We start from the raw sequence: 20,478 nt of genomic DNA, 5'->3' as shown, positions 1-20,478 counted from the left end.
TGACTCTTGTGTTCCATGTTATATACATGGTCTCCAAACTGTGGCCCAGGGGCCAGAAGTGGCCCTTTGCTTGCTTTTATCCAGCCCTTGGGGCACTATTTTCATCCACTGATACCAACAATGGGACATAATTCCCCCACTGACACCAATGTAGGAGGAAAATCCCTCCCAATGACACCAATGATGGGGCACAATTCGTTCCAATGACACCAACAATGGGGCCCAATGAAATCAATGATAGGGCACAATTCCTTCCAATGACGCCAATTATGGCAATTCCTCTCACTGACACCAATGATGGGGTGCTATTCCTCCCACTGACACCAAAGATGGCACATTGTTTATTCCCCATGACGTTGGGACCTTTTCCATTCTCAGTGGTTACAGTCCGCCCCCCCATATGTCTGAAGGACAGTAAACTGTCCCTTTGTTTAGACAGTATGATAGGAAAAAGGGGTAAACGGTTTCAATAACCCCTTTTTCCTCATGGGAGAGCGGCAAGATGGGCAGTTTCAAGTCTCCCCCTTTGGGAGCCAGCTAAGGCTCTCAGGTGGACACCTGGTGCTCACATGGCCTGGGGGAGTAGTACATGTGACTTTCCCGGGCTTTTGGGGGTACTAGGGATGAAAGCTGGATAAATCTGGTCAGATCCAGTGAAATATAGGGCTATATAAACGGGGTTCCTTCTAGTCAGGCTCATTCGCCTCAGAAGACAGGAGCTGTGGTGTTCTAGGAGTTATCTCCATTGAACAAACAGGGTCTTCTGAGGCCAGAAGATGAGCCTGATGCAGCGGCTGATCGAACAGGCAGGCGAAGAGGGAGGCGACGAATGGATCCGCCAATGCCTAGACCTACCTCGGGCTTCGTGTCAAGAGGCTCCTGTGGGAGCCACAACAGCCGCAGGAGGTTCAGTGAGCTCGGCGGCCGAAGTCGGGATGTCAGCGGTGGAATCCATCGTCAGTGAGTCTGCATCGTGTCCGGATGCGGAAGACGCCGAACAGAGAAGGGAAGTTCCGATTCACAGGGTTCGTGACCCCTCGGCATCAAGGAGTGGATCGGCGAAGAGAAGGCGCATCCCTCGCCAAAGACACTCCCCTTCACCACCAGCAGCCAGAAGAACGGAGCGGTCATCTTCGGGAGGAGGCAGTGCATCGGGAGGCGTGGCTAGAGGCGCGGCTAGATCGTCGAATAATCCCAGAGTAAGTAGAATCTCAGCGGAGGGTTCGGCCGGAGGTGTGTCCAGCGGCGTGTCAAGAGGCAGGGCTAGAGGCGGGGCTTCAGCACGGCAGTCATTCGTTCCTCAGCAAGATGAATCATCGTCATGGCAACAAGTAGCACAGCCTGAGGTCAGTACGAGAGCTGCATTTGAATTGCCTAGCAGTCCAGCTCCAATTATTCAAGCATACAGAGGAATTGAGGAGGCTAGCTTAATGGTTTCTCAGGATGGTCAGCACACACAGCTGCAAGGGAATGGTGAGTCAGCTACTGTTCCTAATCTAGGTAATATAGCTGAGCTGTTGGCTAAATTAGCTAAAGATATTAACTCAGCTGCTAGCCAGGCTCGAGCTTTGCCAACTCAAGAAAATACAGTTATGGGAATCTGGGCGCCATCTAGTGGTTTGTTAGTTAATGATCAGTCCTCAGATTCCAATACCGCATATCAATTAGCCAGATCATAGAATTTACCTGAAACATGTCTAAAAGAATCCATTGCTTGTGTATCATTTATCTACTGCGGTGAAAGAGAAAATTTGGAGAGGAGAATTTTTAGATATGTTATCTTTACTTCCTTCTGCTAAAGAGTTTATCGGTAAAGAAAAGAAAGAAGAGGAGGATAGAAGGAGAACAGTTTCTAGGTCATTTAATAACTGGTTACAGGCTTTTTGCATTTTTTTGGGAATTATGTGTGAAAAATTTCCGGAAAAAAGCGTGGGCCTTTTTCAACATCTAGACATTGTTCTCAGGCTTTTAAGAATTTTGGTGTCACTGCATGGTTTAATTATGATGAGGCTTTCGCCAAAAATTGTCGGTACATCCAACATTGCATTGGGGAGTGAAGGATGTGGGTCTTTGGCTCAATCTTTTTCTTCCCCAAAGAACGAGTTTTGTTAAGCAGAGCCAAAATTCTCAGCCATCAAACAATTCCATCTATAGAAAAGGAATCTGTTTCAACTTCAATGATGGTCAGTGCAAATGGCCAAACTCGTGCAAATATCGACATGAGTGTGCCTTCTGCACAGGAACACATCCAATTTCAAAGTGTTTCAAAAAGATGTCAGCAAATAACCAACAATCAGAGAATGTTCAAAAAAGCAATTACACCGGTGAGATGGCAAGATATGCTCCCATGGCTCAGAATATTTCCAGACAAGTTGAAGGCCCAGCTGCTAATTGAAGGCTTTAGAGATGGATTTTCGTTACCAGTTTTTTCCGGTAAAGGGTGTACTTTGGTTAATAATCTTAAATCTGTAGATCAATTTTCAGATGAGGTATATGCAAAGATTTTAAAGGAAATTATTAAAGGTAGGGTAGCAGGTCCTTTTAGTTCTCCTCCTTTCAGTCATTTCAGAATTTCCCCTTTGGGAATTGTACCGAAAAAAGAAAAAAATTCCTTTAGATTGATCCATCATTTGTCATTCCCTATGGGTCAATCTATTAACGATCAAATTGATAATAGTCTTTCGTCGGTTACTTATGCCTCTTTTGAGGACGCTTTGTCAAAACTGAGATATTTAGGGAAAGGGGCCCTCATGGCCAAAGCTGATATTAAATCGGCATTTCGCCTTCTTCCTATTAACCCAGCATGTTTTAACTCTTTAGGTTTTTTCTTTAATAATCAATTTTATTTTGACAAGTGTTTACCAATGGGTTGTTCTTTATCTTGTTTTTATTTTGAGTCTTTTTCATCTTTTTTAGAGTGGGTGGTTAGTGTAGAATCTGGTTCGAAATTTTTAATTCATTATTTAGATGATTTTTTATTTTTATGTTCGGCTAATTCTTTTGAATGTTCGTTGTTATTAGAGACATTTTTTAAGATTTGTAACGTTTTTGGTATTCCGCTAGCTTTTGAAAAGACGGCCTGGCCTTCAACTTGTCTTGAGTTTTTAGGCATTACTTTTGATTCAGAGTTAATGGAATTTAGGTTACCTGCAGAGAAAATAAATAAACGTACATCCTTACTGTTGGTTATAATAAGAAAAAAGAAGGTATGCTTAAAAGATATGCAGTCACTATTAGGCCTGTTAGCCTTCGCTTCTAGAGTTATGCAAATCGGCAAAGTTTTTTCTAGAAAATTATATATGGCCATTTCAGGATTAAAATCCCCCTTTTCTCATATTAGAATAACTCACGACATGAGAGAAGATTTATTAGTGTGGTTACAATTTCTTACATATTTTAATGGAAAATCCGTATGGCAAGAGGAATTTATTTTGGATAAAGACTTTTTTCTGTTCACTGACGCTGCTGGATCTTGCGGTTTTGCTGCGATTTGGCAAGCTCAGTGGTGCGCAGATAGTTGGAATCACAAGTGGCAACAGAAGGGTCTTTTAAAAAACATAGTTCTTTTAGAGTTGTTTCCGATAATTGTAGCTCTAGAAATTTGGGGTCCTTACTTTAAAAATAAGCGAATATTAGTTAGGACAGATAATAAAGGAGTCATGTATGCAATTAACTGGTCATTGTCCTGTTGTGTTATATGATTTTTAAATGTCTAAATTTGAACATTTGGTTAAAAGCAATTCATGTGGCAGGTAAGGACAATGACATGGCGGACTCCTTGTCTCGCTTTCAGATGGATTGATTTTTTCAGCTGTTTCCAGATGCGGACAGAGTAGGAATACAGTGTCCTCCCAAATTATGGGATCTGGTTTGAAACCAATATCGGAATATATTAGAAATTCGGTTGCACCTTCGACATTGGCTGGATATCAATCAGCCTGGTTGCTTTGGCTTTCTTTTTTAAATTCGATCCGGGAACCTGCAGGTTCTTTTTCTGAGAATTTAGTGCTGCTCTCTTTGAATTTTTTATTCGATAAAGGATATTCAAGGTCTTATGTGCAAAGGACCCTTTCCGGAGTTTCATTTTTTCTTAAGCTTAAGAATTTACCTTCTTGCTTGCATTATCTCTCAGTTCGTCAAGCGTTGAAGGGTTATAAGAAATTTTTTTTTACATGGGACCAGCGTAAACCTATTACTCCAGATATCTTAGATAAACTTTGTTTAATCACTGAACAGGTTTGTTTTTCCGTATTTGAGTCAATACTCTTTAAAGCAGTTTTTTCTATTACGTTTTTTGGTGCGCTTAGAGTGTCAGAATTGTTTTTTATACAGGTCAATGACATTATTATCTCTGACTCAATGTTAAGAATTTTTATTAGAAGGTCAAAAACTGACCAACTAGGTAAAGGTATTGGATTAATTTATATGCTTGTAGTAGCTCTCCTATTTGCCCTGTTCATTTATTGAGCAAATATTATTCTATTAGACCTTTCATGTATGATAAATTTTTCATACATGAGTCCGATTCCCCGCTAACAAAGTATCAATTCAATTGTGTGTTTAAAAGATGTTTAGAGCAGTTAAATTTACAGAATTCTCACCTTACATCGCACTCTTTTAGAATTGGAGTGGCTACGGAAGCAGCTAGGTTAGGGTTAGACACTAATATGATAAAGAAAGTTGGTAGATGGAAATCTGACAGTTATCTATTATATATTCGACCTAATCAATCTTTCTGATTCATTTCAGGTAAATGCCGGATAATATGGATTGTTGGACATTCCTATGTGTTTTGGGCACATCTGAGAGCTAAGAATAGAGTGTATTCTAACAATTTAGGTTTGGACCCTTTGCAGTTTAGCATTTTTTGGTATGGTAAAAGAGGTATGGTTTGGGAGAATTTAATGTCTGTAATAGGTAGGCTTCTTCAGCGTTTTCCACCTCCAGATGTATTAATTATACATCTGGGGGAGAACGATATAGGAAAACAAAAAACGTTAGACATCATTTTCAGACTTAGAGATGACCTACACAGGATACAATTGTCTTTTCCTCACACTGTTATTGTCTTTTCGGAGATAGTGCAAAGGTTGAGGTGGCTTTCTCCACCTTCCATGTGCCATGGGGAAAAGATTAGAAAAAGAGTGAATAGGGCAGTTTCAAAATTTTTACAGGCATTGGGTATAATCTCATTTAGGCATGTGGAATTGGAAGGAAATATAAAAGGTCTATATAGAGAGGATGGAATTCATTTATCCGACATTGGTTTGGATATTTTTAATACAAATTTGAGTACTTGTGTTGAAATGGCCGCGGTGTGGGGTGTTGGTGACAGGTGGTGTTGAATCCACCTGTCCTTTGGATAATTTTGGTTTCTGATAATATTTATGCAGCCTGAGCCGTAGTGGCTAGGTTGTTTTAAGTCTATTGAGTTGGTGTTATTATAATAAATATAATATTGTCTTTAAACCAATAATAAAGCAGCCGCGGCCTTATTTATCCAACACTTGTCTGAGTTTATTATTATAAGTTATTATAGTTATTTAGTTATTAAGGATTCCTGCCTGCTGTTCCATGATAGGAAAAAGGGGTAACGGTTTCAATAACCCCTTTTTCCTCATGGGAGAGCGGCAGGATGGGCAGTTTCAAGTCTCCCCCTTTGGGAGCCAGCTAAGGCTCTCAGGTGGACACCTGGTGCTCACATGGCCTTGGGGAGTAGTACATGTGACTTTCCCGGGCTTTTAGGGGTACTAGGGATTAAAGCTGGATAAATCTGGTCAGATCCAGTGAAATATAGGGCTATATAAATGGGGTTCCGTCTAGTCAGGCTCATTCGCCTCAGAAGACAGGAGCTGTGGTGTTCCCCTCCCCCCCCCCAAAATTTTTTGTTTTCTGTCGCGGCTGTAATTATGTGGTGGTGTCACCTTTGTAAAAAAAAAAAAAAAATTTTAAATACAAAGGGGGACAAATCTGTTTTTGAAGTCATCTAATATTAATTTATGATGTGGATAATTTTGGTTTCTGATAATATTTATGCAGCCTGAGTCGTAGTGGCTAGGTTGTTTTAAGTCTATTGAGTTGGCGTTATTATAATGAATAATGAATTGTCTTTAAACCAATAATAAAGCAGCCGTGGCCTTATTTATCCAACACTTGTCTGAGTTTATTATTATAAGTTATTATAGTTATTTAGTTATTAAGGATTCCTGCCTGCTGTCCCATGGAGACCCTGTTTTATAACACTGACTATAAAAAACATGAAAAAAAGTACTAAAAATAATTCTAAATAAAAATGTGAGCAGCAACACCTTCTGCGAGACATATACACAGTGATTAAATATAAAAATAAATAAGGTTACGCTAATCAGTTATATTGATACAAATGAGCATTCAAAATAAAATATACAATAAATTAGAAACAGTCCACAATTGATGTAGAAATCCTGGTGTCTGTTTCCACTATCCACCATCGTAGTGATCTTTCATAATCAATGACTCCACCAACAGCTGAAAGACTCGCTTACCAGCTCCTGTTGATCTCTCATTACAAGGGATCATTAGCGCTTGTGGCTTTAGCCTAGCCAAAGCCTAGTTGTCCTGTCCCCTGGACAACGTCATCTTATGACGAAACGAGTAGGGCAGAGCGATGCGCTGGCATCACCAATCCCACAGAAGGACAGGTTTGTTTTGTGTGTCGGCCGACACACTCAAATTAAAGGCGTATGTTATCAGTGGCAGCTATAAGTGCAATATTTTATATTTCGAAATACATTTTATAAGGATTTTACACTATGTGGAGCACTTTGTTTTTATGGAGAAATCCTCATACCCAGCACGGTGCCAAGGGGTGATCTTGTATAGGAAACCTGGTTGTCAAAAACAATGTAAAATTTTGATTCGTCTGACCACAGAACAGTTCTCCAGTTTGCAACAGACCATTTTTATTGAGCTTTGGCTCAGAGAAGACAGCAGCGTTTCTGGATCACATTCATGACTTCTTCCTTGCATGATAGAGCTTTTGCTTGCATTTTTGGATGGCACAGTGAACTGTGTTCACATAGAGTGATTTTTTGGAAGTATTCCTGAGCTCATGCAGTGATGTCCATCATAGAATCATGCCTGTTTTTTATGCAGTACCATGTGAGAGCCGAACATCACAGGCTTCCAATATTGCATTTTGGCATTGCTCATTGTGAATTCTCTAGATTCTTAGAATCTTCTGATGATGATTCTGAAACTGTTCAACAATTTTTAGATGTAGCTTTTCACAGATTGGTGAACCTCAGCCCATCTTTACTTCTGAGACACTCCAACTCTCTAGGATGCTCTTTTTATACACAGTCATGTTACTGTTGCCAATTAACCTAATTAGTTGCAGAATGTTCTTCCAGCTTTTTCTTGTTAGTACCCGGGAACTTTGCTAGCTTTTTTGTTGCCCTGCTTCAACTTTTTTAAATGTGTTTATGCCATCAATTTCAAAATTACCCTATTTTTTTCTTAAAATTGTACATTTTCTCGGTTTAAACATTCGATATTTTTTCTATTTTCTATTGTGAATAAAATATGGGTTTATGTGAATTGCAGATCATTGCAATATAGATTTTACACAGCATCCAGGCTTTTTGGAATTGGGGGTTGTATGTTTTTTTATTAACTGTCAAACATTTGCATAAAACATCTTAACACAATTATCAGTATATTTTGAAGAAGAAACAGGTGCAAAGCAGTGCAATTTGGAGAGTATGGCTACTCACAGCAATCAATAAGATCTGTGTTTACAGAAAACGTATCAATGAAAGCTGAAAAACGGTCGCTATTGGTAAATGAACTTCGTATACTGACCTTTGCCTGAAAATCACAAAGAGTTAAAACCTATTTCCAGGGTGTTATGAATAGCTCTGCTTGGTACTGGGTACATTTGGCCAAGAAGGGAAACTTGGCAGTCTTAAGTCAAATTAATTGACTCAAATTGAATTTCAAGTGTTTTCCTGTAGACAGTTTTCCAGGGTTAATAACAGAAACATCAAGTTCATGAAGTTTATTTTCATTCATCTGCTTACCATTGTTCCTCTCAATACACAGGTTGACCTAGCTTAAGAAAATGCTACTAAATAATACAACCAGATATAATATATCTCAGTGATTCACAGAATTTTATACTTACAAATGTCAAGGTGGAAAGAGCCCCGAGATAACAGACCACAATCAAAAGAAGGACAAAAAGTTCTCGACGTTTGCCCCATACATGTGGGAACTCATCTAGAACAGCAGTTATAACCCCTTCCAGACCTGCAAACTGTACACAGAAAAAGAATATGCGTATTAATCGAATCTGTGAAATTTAATTAGGGACAACCACCCCAAAAAAGTGATATTTCAATCACAAGGCGGGTCTGGAATTGGAACACCAGTGGGAGTTTCTAGGCTTCCCTATTTCTTTGTGGCATTATTTGTAATTTAAAACCTAGCAGGGAGACTAGGAACCTTTCGTAAAAGGGTGTGGCAAGCGTTGTCCCTAGGAAAGTGTTGCAAGCCATTTACCTTATAGCAGGAATAAAACTAACCCTAACAATCTTAATCCGAAAAAATATTATGCCTTATGTTCAGTTGTGTTTAAGTGAAACTCTGTAATTGTAATTATTTAAAACATAAGAAAACAAGAAGAAAATAAGAACGAATGGATCTGGCGCAACATCGCACAAAACTGTTTATTCACTTTGAAAGAAATGGAATGCATATAAATTTACATAGGTCATAAGCAGCACTGTATCACTGTCTGAAGATACCATGCAAGAGAAAGCAGTCACTGGGGCTAGTGATTTTGCAGATGGTCCCCTAATTTGTCACCTCTAAATAAGACAAGCCGGGGAAGGAATAGCACACACCTGTGTCTTCTGTACACTCAACACTGGCGCTCCAGTATACCAGCAGCCAGAGCACAGCAATTCTGTGTCCCTGCCTACCTCTGTTGAGGTGCATAACAATGGCAACGTGTTTCTGGCTGGTCCCCTTAGTGAAACCTTAACAAAGGTTTTAGAAGAGGAAATGGCCTAAAATGCATTGCTGTGTGTCACAATGCTGTTAGAATGACCTACGTAAATGTGACTGCTTTGCACTTCTTTTAAAGTGAATAAAGAGCTACAGTATATCACAAAAGTGAGTACACCTCTCACATTTTTGTAAATATTTTATTATATCTTTTCATGTGACAACACTGAAGAAATTACACTTTGCTACAATGTAAATTAGTGAGTGTACAGCTTGTATAACAGTGTATATTTGCTGCCCCATCAAAATAACTCAACACACAGCCATTAATGTCTAAACCGCTAGCAACAAAAGTGAGTACACACCTAAGTAAAAATGTCCAAATTGGGTCCAAAGTGTCAATATTTTGTATGGCCACCATTATTTTTCAGCACTGCCCTATCCCTCTTGGGCATGGAGTTCACCAGAGCTTCACAGGTTGCCACTGGAGTCCTCTTCCACTCCTCCATGACAACATCACAGAGCTGGTGGATATTAGAGACCTTGCGCTCCTCCACCTTCCATTTGAGGATGCCCCACAGATGTTCAATAGGCTTTAGGTCTGGAGACATGCTTGGCCAGTCCATCACCTTTACTCTCAGCAAGGCAGTGGTCCTCTTGGAGGTGTGTTTGGGGTCCTTACCATGTTGGAATACTGCCCTGCGGCCCAGTCTCCGAAGGGAGGGGATCATGCTCTGATTCAGTATGTCACAGTACATGTCGGCATTCATGGTTCCCTCAATGAACTGTAGCTCCCCAGTGCCATCAGCACTCCTGCAGCCCCGGACCATGACAATTCCACCACCATGCCTGACTGTAGGCAAGACACAATTGTCTTTGTACTCCTTACCTAGTGGCCGCCACACACGCTTGACACCATCTGAACCAAATAAGTTTATCTTGGTCTCATCAGACCACAGGACATGGTTCCAGTAATCCATGTCCTTAGTCTGCTTGTTTTCAGCAAACTGTTTGTGGGCTTTCTTGTGCATCATCTTTAGAAGAGGCTTCCTTCTGGGACGACAGCCATGCAGACCAATTTGATGCATTGTGCGGCGTATGGTCTAAGCACTGACAGGCTGACCCCCCACCCCTTCAACCTCTGCAGCAATGCTGGCAGCACACATATGTCTATTTCCCAAAGACAACCTCTGCATATGACGCTGAGCACGTGCACTCAACTTCTTTGGTCGACCATGGCGAGGCTTGTTCTGAGTGGAACCTGTCCTGTTAAACCGCTGTATGGTCTTGGCAAGCGTGCTGCAGCTCAGTTTCAGGGTCTTGGCAATCTTCTTATACCGTAGGCCATCCTTATGTAGAGCAACAATTCTTTTTTTCAGATCCTCAGAGAGTTCTTTGCCATGAGGTGCTATGTTGAACTTCCAGTGAGCAGTATTACAGCGTGAGACTGATAACACCAAATTTAACACACCTGCTCCCCATTCACACCTGAGACCTTGTAACACTAACGAGTCACATGACACGGGGGAGGGAAAATAGCTAATTGGGCCCAATTTTGACATTTTCACCTAGGAGTGTACTCACTTTTGTTGCCAGCGGTTTAGACATTAATGGCTGTGTGTTGAGTTATTTTAGGGGACAGCAAATTTACACTGTTATACAAGCTGCACACTCACTACTTTACATTGTAGCAAAATGTAATTTCTTCAGTGTTGTCACATGAAAAGATATAATAAAATATTTACAAAAATGTGAGGGGTATACTCACTTTTGTGAGATACTGTATATACTATATATGATATTGCACCAGATCTGTGTTCTTTTTGTTTATTTTTGTTTTATGTTTTAAGGAATACACTGAGCATCACCTGTTTTGACAAAGAGAGCTGCTTCTGCATTACAATTTGTTGTAATAAATTATTAGAATTATATTTAGACTAACATTTGAATGAATATGTGTTGATTCTGCAGTCCAGTGATCCTGTTTGATTTAATAAGAAAGAAAGGAGTAGAAAGAAATAAAAGAAGAAAAAAAAGCTCCATAAAAGTGTTTTGCTTTTCATGATAGTGTGACACCTCTGTGCTTAAGATGCATGCCATGTATTGAAGGTCACTCATTTGAACCGCTGCCATTTACTGAGGATCCGAAGGTAGGGCATCTGCAGTTGATGAAACTGGAAAACTCCTTTAAGGCAGAAAACCTATGGTTGAACTGATAAACCTAGGCAGTGTATTGGTCTTGAAATGAAAGTAAAGTATTTTGTTTACTCACCGTACTGTCCAGCCCCAGTGTAATCAACATCAGGAAGAATATAATGGCGAAGAAGGTGGATGCTGGCATGTTGGCAATAGCCTCTGCATAGGTGATGAATAGTAGACTGGGGCCTGGAATAAGAATTGAAATCTCATTCTGTATGCATCAATATATTTACAACAGCAAATCTCTGATATAACATATATCATGGGGTCGTTTATGAAAAAAGAAATTATAAATTAAACTAGTTTCTTGTTAGGGGGGAAAAAAACGTGTTCCCCCCTAACAAGAAACGAGATGCATGCTTTAATTGTCCACCCACACAGATAGAGCAAGAGTATGATTAAGTAAATGGACCAGATCACATATTTAGTTATAGCAGTTCTTATAAATATATATTTTTTTTTTTTTTAATGTAGCAAAATTGTTAAACCTGCTTTCACTCACCAGATGCATGTATAGTCCACCTATTCCTTTGTGAAATTGACATGACTTGCATTTTGTGATCAGATTATCAGTCTACATGGGAAATCAACAACCAGGCCATACTCTGCAGAGTCTCAGTCTTGAGTTTCCTCTCAATCATGCTACAGGAAAACCAAGCAATCCATGAGGCTCTTTGACATTATGTTTCATCCCAAGTCAAACTTACTCAAAGGCGCCAACAAATGATAATGTTGTCTCTTCTGTAGAGGACATTTGGCAGGAGTTCAGTGCAGAGTTAATAGAAATCTGTATGAGGAGCTGAAAGAATGATTTCTGCAACCCCAGCTCTGGCTAACTCCAGCACATTTCCAATTACTAACAGAAGAATATGACACCGTCGGTCTCCTTTTAAAGTTTTTGTATATATATATATATATATATATATATATATATATATATATATATATATATATATATATATATATATATATGTATGTATGTGACTGTGGTCAGGTTAAAGAAATCCTGTCGGTAGTAAAAAAACACGTGTTCCTTATGAAAACACTATATGTCTACCTGTAATGCTGGTACTCTAGCATTAATACTTTTTATACTTTTTAAGTAACTGAGTTTAATTTACTAAAGTAGAAGGAATGTTCACCTATTGCTGTGAATAAAGTAAAGCAGTGTTCACTTCAGTAAAGAGATTGGAAAGTCTGGAAAAAATATGGAAAAAATTGGGAACAAAATTGTTTTTATTTTTCAATTTTTCTCAAAGTCGTTTTTGTTTTTTTCTAGCAAAATTTGGAAAAAAAGAAAAGTGTGGAATATATAATATCTATGACATGGTATTCAAATTATATAACATGAAGACCCTTAATGAAAAATTTCTCAGACTTTATGTAAAGTCTTAAATTATTTCAAGTTCTCTCAGCTGAAGACAAGCAAATCCTGGAATACAATTCAAGTAACACTGTATCGCTCAATGCAGTTCTCAAACAAGAAAATTATGTATTTCTGCCACTAGGGCGGCACTGCAAGGGAAAGGATCCAGTTTAGTTTGCTTGTGGGCTCCATCTTGTACCTCCTACAGTTGGGTGATTGGGATACAGTAGATGATAGTTTCTGTCCTATCAGGCCTTAATTGACAGGTAAGAGGGTAAATTTGCCTGACAAGCTAGTTTATCCTTATAACCTTTAAATGATTCCAATAATGCTCTCTACCATCACAGTATATTGTTTACCTATAGTCTGCTAAGTAGATTGTTTCTTCTTTTTCTCCTCGCAGTAAAAGGTAAGACCAACATTTATAGTTTGGAAACATTTCCACAGTGCAATGTCTGCTGAGAGCAAAGCTTCAATTTGCAATTAGCAAGAAATATTCTTTTCCAAATGCTACAAGGATGACAAAACACACCCTTGCATGCCAGAGGTGCCCTAAAGACATTAAAAAATACTTTATGGAATTAAATGATGAGGACCATACTGGGAGCGCAAGTAGCTTTTCACTTCAGAGTTATCATTCCAGAAACACTCTTTCTGCTGCTTCTGGATCATCACAAAGTGTTTCTTCACCAGCAGCATCTTCAAGTAAAGAAGTGTCACAAACCACGGGCTCTTAAAAATACACAATACCTTTATTTATAGATAAAATTACACCTGGAAATCAGGAGAAAATTGATCAAGCCCTTGCAAGAGCAGTCTATGCTTCTGGATCAGCATTGTCAATAACTGAAAATGCATATTGGCAGGAAGCTTATGCATTTTTATGAGGGAGAAAGGAGTTGTTACCTATCCTCATGTATAGGTGAAATGTTCTTATCATATACAGTCCTTGTTGTACCGTTTGTAATAAAAAAATAACATTTAAAAAAGCAAGTTTAGTTTATATACTGAATAAACTGTACTTTTATTTCAAACATAATATTTTTAAATACCCTCCCTATTAGATTGTAAACTTGCAGGAGCAGGGTCCTCCTAACCCTCTTTTATTGAACTGTATTGTTTCTGCATTGTCTCCCTTTATATTGTAAAGTGCTGCGCAAACTGTTAGTGCTTTATAAATTCTGTATAATAATAATAATAATAATAATATACACTGCATTTCACCTTCCCAGTGTAACAAAATTACTTTTAATTTGTAAAACGACTCCACAATTAATTTTCTTTCATGTTTCTGAAAATTTCAATTTTTTCCCAGAAAAAAAAACAGGGACATTTTTTTTTCCCCATGGCTTCAAAGTTTCCAGAAATGTTACATCTCTACTTCAGTCATCCAGTTATGTGCATGCTATGTGCTATTGATTTCTTACATTATTGGATACTAAAGCTGATCCCAGCTGCACTTTAGTTAATACATTTGATGTGAAAGTAGACTTAAACTCTAAAAAGTAAAGATTTGATATCTTGAACCCCGAATTTTGCCTAAATTATGACTTGAAAAATCGTTTTGTCTTGAAACTCTCTTAAAAAAAATAGTGCCCTTCCTGTGTCAGAGCCTCAGAGTAATATATCTGAAGTGTAATATTATCTAAGGCACTGCTGCTTGTCTTATCAGACTGGGAGAGAGATTTGGTGATGTCACCACTGTGTTGCTCACTGTTCTCCTTGCTGGAGAGGAAGCTGTACTTGAGGGCCTCCAGTGAATCATCTCCCAGTCATTCTGTGGATTTATGCTTCCTAACCTTTGTATGCTGTTTCTTGAATATTCCTCTAATAGGCATTAGACCACCAGTCATCAGTGGAGCAGCTCTGACATAAGGAAGCAAAGCCTTGCTCCTCTACCATGATGACCCCCTCCATACAGAGCAGAAAAAAGCTTGGAAATTAAAAAAACGAAGAAAAGTTCAGCTGGGGGACCACAGGAGAAACTGTCAACTAGTCTTCAGCTCTATGCATGCCTTTGGCTATTACACCATTTTTTTTTAAGAAAAAGAAGATGTTAGTTGCCTGGCTGTGTTTGGCTCCAAAACATGCAGGCTATAAAAGACAGCCAGAGAAGAGGATACACCTTTAGAACCATAACAATGTTGTTATAAAATATTTTCTGGTAAATCCAGTGGACAGCTTTGCAGCAACACTGGGGATTAAAGTACACCTTCACTTATCAGATGAACTTCCTCTCAACTGCACCCTACCTTCTCCCTCTTACAAAATCACCAATAGTTGAATTTTGAAGCAAGTACATAGTACACAGTTGTACCCACCACTACATGGTTCTCTACCAAGGTGAAGACGACATAAGCTTGCCCACAACGCATGTTCTTTGCTGTTTTACTGAGTGGCCCACGTGTGCCACAAAATGCCAAAATTCCCCACATGGGCAGACATGATGTGGGCCTCTTCAATGTAGCTGACTAAGACCTGTGGCTTGTCTACGCATAAGCATAATTCTCTATTTATTCCCATGTGTGCGCAGACATACCGCAGGTCTTGGCCAGGTCCAAAATACTTGGAGACCTGCAGCATGTGTGGAATCTCACAGCTTGCACATTCTGTGAAGTCTCGACTGAATGAAGTTCTAAAATGGCGACGTGGGAGCAAAGTAAGCTTTGGCTGCAAGACAAACAATGCTGAATTCCATAGACTAGTAAGTATGCTTTTTTTGTAGTCATACAGGGAAAGTTACTAGATGGAGGGAATTTCATTTTAGGTAGAGAGGTTGAAGTTCCTCTTTAAGGTGGAATTTCACTCTCCCAATCAACATTGCTTATTTTTAATCCTCATGCTGCTAGCATTAGTAAATAGATAGCAAAGTATATCATATTTACTTGTTTTAAACTTTTTTTAGTGAGCAAGGTAAGCTTTGGCTGCAAAGCTTTTGGGAGCAAAGTAAGCTTTGGCTGCAAGACAAACAATGCTGAATTCCATAGACTAGTAAGTATGCTTTTTTTGTTGTCATACAGGGAAAGTTACTAGATGGAGGGAATTTTATTTTAGGTAGAGAGGTTAAAGTTTCTCTTTAAGGTGGAACTTCACTCTCCCAACCAACATTGCTTATTTTTAATCCTCATGCTGCTAGCATTAATAAATAGATAGGAAAGTATATCATATTTACTTGTTTTAAACTTATTTTAATTTCTTCAGTTACCTCCTGGTCTCTTGCCTAGGCAAATTATATCATACTTCAGCCCCGGAAGATTTGGCTGTTTAGTGACCAGTCCATTTTTTGCGGCACTGCGTTGCTTTAACTGACAATTGCGTGGTCGTGCGACGCTGTACCCAATCAAAATTGACATCCTTTTTTTTCCACAAATAGAGCTTTCTTTTGGTGGTATTTGATCATCTCTGCGGTTTTTATTTTTTGCGCTATAAACAAAAGAAAACCGACAATTTTGAAAAAAACATAATTTCCTGACAGGCTCCATGGCAGCATACGTGTGGGTTGGCCCCGCCTCCATAACTACCCAATAGGACCCCTCTCCCATAATTTTCAGCTCTGGACTCCTAGCCGTGTTCATTTTTTGTCCTCCTCCGTAGGACCATATGTTTGGTTCTCCTACCTGAAGACGATTCTCCTAAGATCAAGATCGGCTGCACGATATGGTGTCACATCCCTCCGATAAGCCTTGACTGTTAAGCAGAGTATGGAGTGTATTGCAGAGTAGCTCTGAAGAGCTGGAAGCATGTCTGCTATTGAAAGACAAGTGCGCACAGGCCTGATTGCCTAGCAGTTGGCAGGTGGCCATTATCTGCCTTTGAAGTCCGGCGTGTGGGGTCCTCGGCTTAATTGATCGAAGGTGGTGGTAAGAAAAGTATCGCCTTCATGACAGCAGTGTTTGTATATGTATTTGTCTTACTTTCATGTGTTTCCTGCTTTTCCTGATGTCCTGTACATGGTGGCTAGTTCCCTGTGCGTTCCAGCCGCAGCTCTCTCTCACTTCCGGGTTCCGTCGTTGCTCTGCATGTGCGTGGTCCCGGAACGAAAGCGAAGCCTGGTTCGCGCATGCGCGTGAGTCTCTCGGGCCGGGCACTGCCGTGACGTCACGCGGTGCCACCTTTAAATCTGGGGGAGCCTGCAGAGGCTCGGGAATGATCGTGGGCTCATGCGGCGACTTCCCTGGGCATCTGCAGAGTCTACCCCAGGTAGGTACTGGTGCTAAAGGGGTTTATGCTTTCCCTTACTGGTATCTGATCTTTCCTTTCCACCTGCAGTGACTAACTTGAATAGTTATGGATCCTTCACTGCCTTCTGGTGGCCAGCCCTCTTGCAGCAGGTAAGAATGTGGAACATTGTGTACTGTTTCCTATATTCTGCCTGCTGGGGGGGGGAGTGGAGTATAGGGCATTGTTGTGACATTGTGCCTTTCTCTCTTCTCTATCCTTCTTTCTCTCTTTTTATTCTCCTCAGCCCCTCTAGGTCTGATCCACCGCACAGTTCTTGCAGAAGGAGCGGGTCTTCCAATTCTCACCACCGACACTCCTCTTCTGGTTCTAGACACCATGGATCCTCCTCTAAGTCCAGACATCACACCAGAGGCTCTCCTCATCCCCCCTCATCTCACAGTAAGGGGCCGGAGAGATCATGTTGGGGATGCAGGGCCCCGGTTCCTGCCAGCAAGTCTCTCTGTGACCGCTGTTTCTCTAAAGCAGCTAACGAGAGGGAAGGTGCAGACCAACACCTGGAAACATTACTGAAGCAGGTCGCAAAAGAGTCGCTACAGGAAAAAGATGCTAGAAAGCCTAGTGATTCCCCTCCAGATCCGCTGATCTCTCTGTCAGGAGAGGGACAAGTGCATGAGACATGGGAGTCTTCCCAACCTAACCACCCTTCAGCAACTCCTTCGGATAGCAGGTAGGAAGTAGATGATCCTGGGATGGGCTTTGAATATGCCTTGGTCCCTTCTCTGGTGAAAGCTGTTAAAGAAGCTCTGAATTGGGAAGACCCAGTAATTTCTCCTCCTAAACAGAGAAAATTTTTCAAACAGCTCAGTAAGGAGCGTCAATATTTTCCTTTTCTTACTGAAGTAGGTGCTATAATTACTGAGGAATGGCGCAAAATAGACAGAAAAGGCTCTATGCATTCAAAAATTTCAAGGCTATATCCTTTCAAGGAAGAAGAGGTTAAACACTTTGAGTCAGCTCCCTTGGTGGATGCAGCGCTAATGAGACTTGTTAGGTATGTGACTCTTCCTTTGGAGACCGTCTCATTTAAAGATCCTTTGGAGAGACGGATTGATTTCGACCTGAAACGGATTTATTTGACAGCAGGGACAGTTTGCAAACCAGTCCTGGCCTTAGCAGCAGTCTCAAAAGCCTTGGAGGCATGGTCAGACAATGTGGAGGAGTCTCTTAGAGGTATCTCTGAAGAGATGTCCAAGAGCTCCCCTATTCAGGAGATAAGGCTGGCATCCGCCTTTCTGTGGGAGGCCTCTATTGATGTTATCCGCCTAGTAGCCCGGGTGATGTTGTCAGCGGTCACCGCCCGTCGTGCCTTGTGACTCCATACCTGGTTGGCGAAACCAGCTTCTAAGCATGTTTGGTGCCGTATTCCCTTTGAGGGCTCATCTCTCTTTGGCAACAAGCTTGATAGCGCCATAACCCGGGCCATGGGTGGTAAGTCGGGGGTTCCTTCCTCAGGATAGGCGTTTACAGAACCAGAAACGCACCTTTCCGAGAGCACAGAATACCGATCGTGCAAGGGAAGCAAGCAGCTACAGGCCTGGTCTTGAGTTTACAAGGTCCTGGAAATCCAGGTGGTTCCTCTGGTAACCGAGATACCACTAAGTCCTTTTGAAATTGGGCACGCTCAAACATGTCAGGTGGGGGCTCGTCTTCTCCACTTCCAGCAGGTTTGGGGGGCCTCAACTTCTGGACTGTCAAGGCATTTTCCTCAGGCCATACCTGGGTCTTCAACAGCACCCCCAGGCTCAAATTTATACCTACAAGTCTTCCATGTTCAGAAGAGAAAAAACAAGTCCTTTTAGCTTACGTAAACTCTTTATTGGATCAAGGTGCAGCCATTACTGTTCCAGATGGCGAACGAGGCGAAGGCATGTATTCTCCTCTATTCATGGTGTAGAAAAAGAACTGCACATGGAGACCAGTTATAGACTTGACTCATCTCAACCGGTTTTTCCGAAAGGAAAAATTAAATATGGAGTCACTATTAACGATCCAGCAGTCGGTCCATCCAGGGGACTGGCTGGTGTCAATAGACCTGAAAGATGCCTACTTCCACATTCCAGTGGCAGCAGACTTCCAACAGTTCCTTCGCTTTGCAGTAGGCAATCAACACTTACAGTTTACCTGCCTTCCCTTTGGTCTCACGACATCACCCCGTGTGTTCTCCAAGGTTCTGTTAGCTGTTGTTGCTCTGCTCCGATTCAAAGGAGTTTGTCTCCATCACTACCTAGACGACCTCCTCCTTCTAGCTCAGGACAAAGGTCAGCTTCTAGAGCACAGGAGCCTAGTCATTTCCACTCTCCAAGAGTTTGGATGGCACCTGAATCTGGAGAAGAGCCACCTGAATCCAACGCAATCTCTTGTATTCCTCGGTGCCTACTTCAACATGTTGGAAGGCACCATCTCACTACCTGAGGAGAAGATTGTGGTGATCCGGGACAGGATCCGCTCAACCCTCGCTTCATCTCACCTGTCCGCTCTTCAATGTCTGAAGGTGATTGGCACCATGGCAGCCACCATTCCCATGGTGAAGTGGGCGCAGTGGCACACTCCAACAATGGGATTCCCCCAGCAAGAGTCAGCGCATCCTCCACACTCCACCCATGAGAGTGTCTCTCCTTTGGTGGCTTCAAGGGAAAAATCTTCGCAACTGTCACTCGATCCTCGAATCGGGGCTGGGGGCGCTCATTGCCTTTTGGAAATGGCTCAGGGCAGATGGAGCTCACCCTCTCAAGGGATTGTTTCCAATATACTGGAACTGCGGGCTGCCTTCCAGGTGCTCATATCATTTCGCCATCTAATAGTAAACGCCTCAGTGATGCTCAGGTTGGACAATACAACCGTGGTGGCTTACATAAGGAAGCAGTGTGAAACTCGCAGCTGGTCCCTACTACGGGAGGTGGAGCCAATTATGAACTGGGCTCAGAGGAATTTGTCCAACATTTCGGCAGTTTACATTCTGGGGGTTCAGAATGTACAGATGGACTTTTTGTCTAGTGTTCCAATGAACAACAACGAGTGGTCTCTACACAAGGAGGTGTTCAATTGGCTCCTAACACTGGGTGTGTCTCCAGAAGTGGATCTCTTTGCGTCCCCATCCAATTACAAGCTGACCAAGTACTACTCGAGGTTCCGGGATCCCCAAGCCTATGGGATAGATGCCCTCACGGACCGGTGGAGGTTCAGCCAGGTGTATGCCTTCCCTCCGGTACCTATGATACTCCAGGTTCTCCGCAGGCTCAGAACAGAGGAAGTGGAAGTCATAGCAGTAATTCCGTTCTGGCCCAACAGGCCATGATTTCCCCTGTTAACTCTCCTCAGTTATTGAGACTCAGTTCCTCTGCCTCTCAGGCCAGATCTTCTTTCCCAAGGCACAACCCTGAATCCATGTCCTGCTCATCTACATCTCAGGGTTTGGTTTTTGAGAGGGGAAGTCTCGAAGCCTTAGGTTGTCCAGAGGAAGCCATTCCGACTCTTAATGCCAGAAGGAAAAGCACCAATAGAGTTTATGAACGTATCTGGTCTAAGTTCACAGAGCACATGTCCTCTAGACCTAATCTTATGGTTCTCCAGAAGTCCAGGATATCCCTAGCTTTCTGCAAACAGGTTTGGATTTGTCTCTAGCAGTAAGTTCACTTTGTGTACAAATATCGGCCATCTCGGTATTTACAGGAGTCTCATGGGCC

At 41.3% G+C, this 20,478-nt stretch overlaps 1 protein-coding gene across 1 annotated transcript in view; it reads right to left on the bottom strand.

The window, feature by feature from the left end:
* SLC6A4 (solute carrier family 6 member 4) overlaps positions 1–20,478 on the bottom strand; it is a 179,680-nt gene that overhangs the window by 46,549 nt on the left and 112,653 nt on the right. Inside the window, exons 9-10 of the mRNA XM_073616846.1 lie at positions 11,261–11,373; positions 8,165–8,296 (exon numbers count right to left, since the gene is read on the bottom strand). Coding sequence (XP_073472947.1) covers positions 8,165–8,296; positions 11,261–11,373 — 245 coding nt within the window. The remainder of the gene's footprint in view (positions 1–8,164; positions 8,297–11,260; positions 11,374–20,478) is intronic.

This window comes from Aquarana catesbeiana, linkage group LG02, assembly GCF_042186555.1.
Source record: "Aquarana catesbeiana isolate 2022-GZ linkage group LG02, ASM4218655v1, whole genome shotgun sequence".
NCBI lineage: Eukaryota > Metazoa > Chordata > Amphibia > Anura > Ranidae > Aquarana > Aquarana catesbeiana.
The sequence above is the reverse complement of the archived record's forward strand: the minus strand, read 5'-3'. Positions and strand labels throughout refer to the sequence as shown.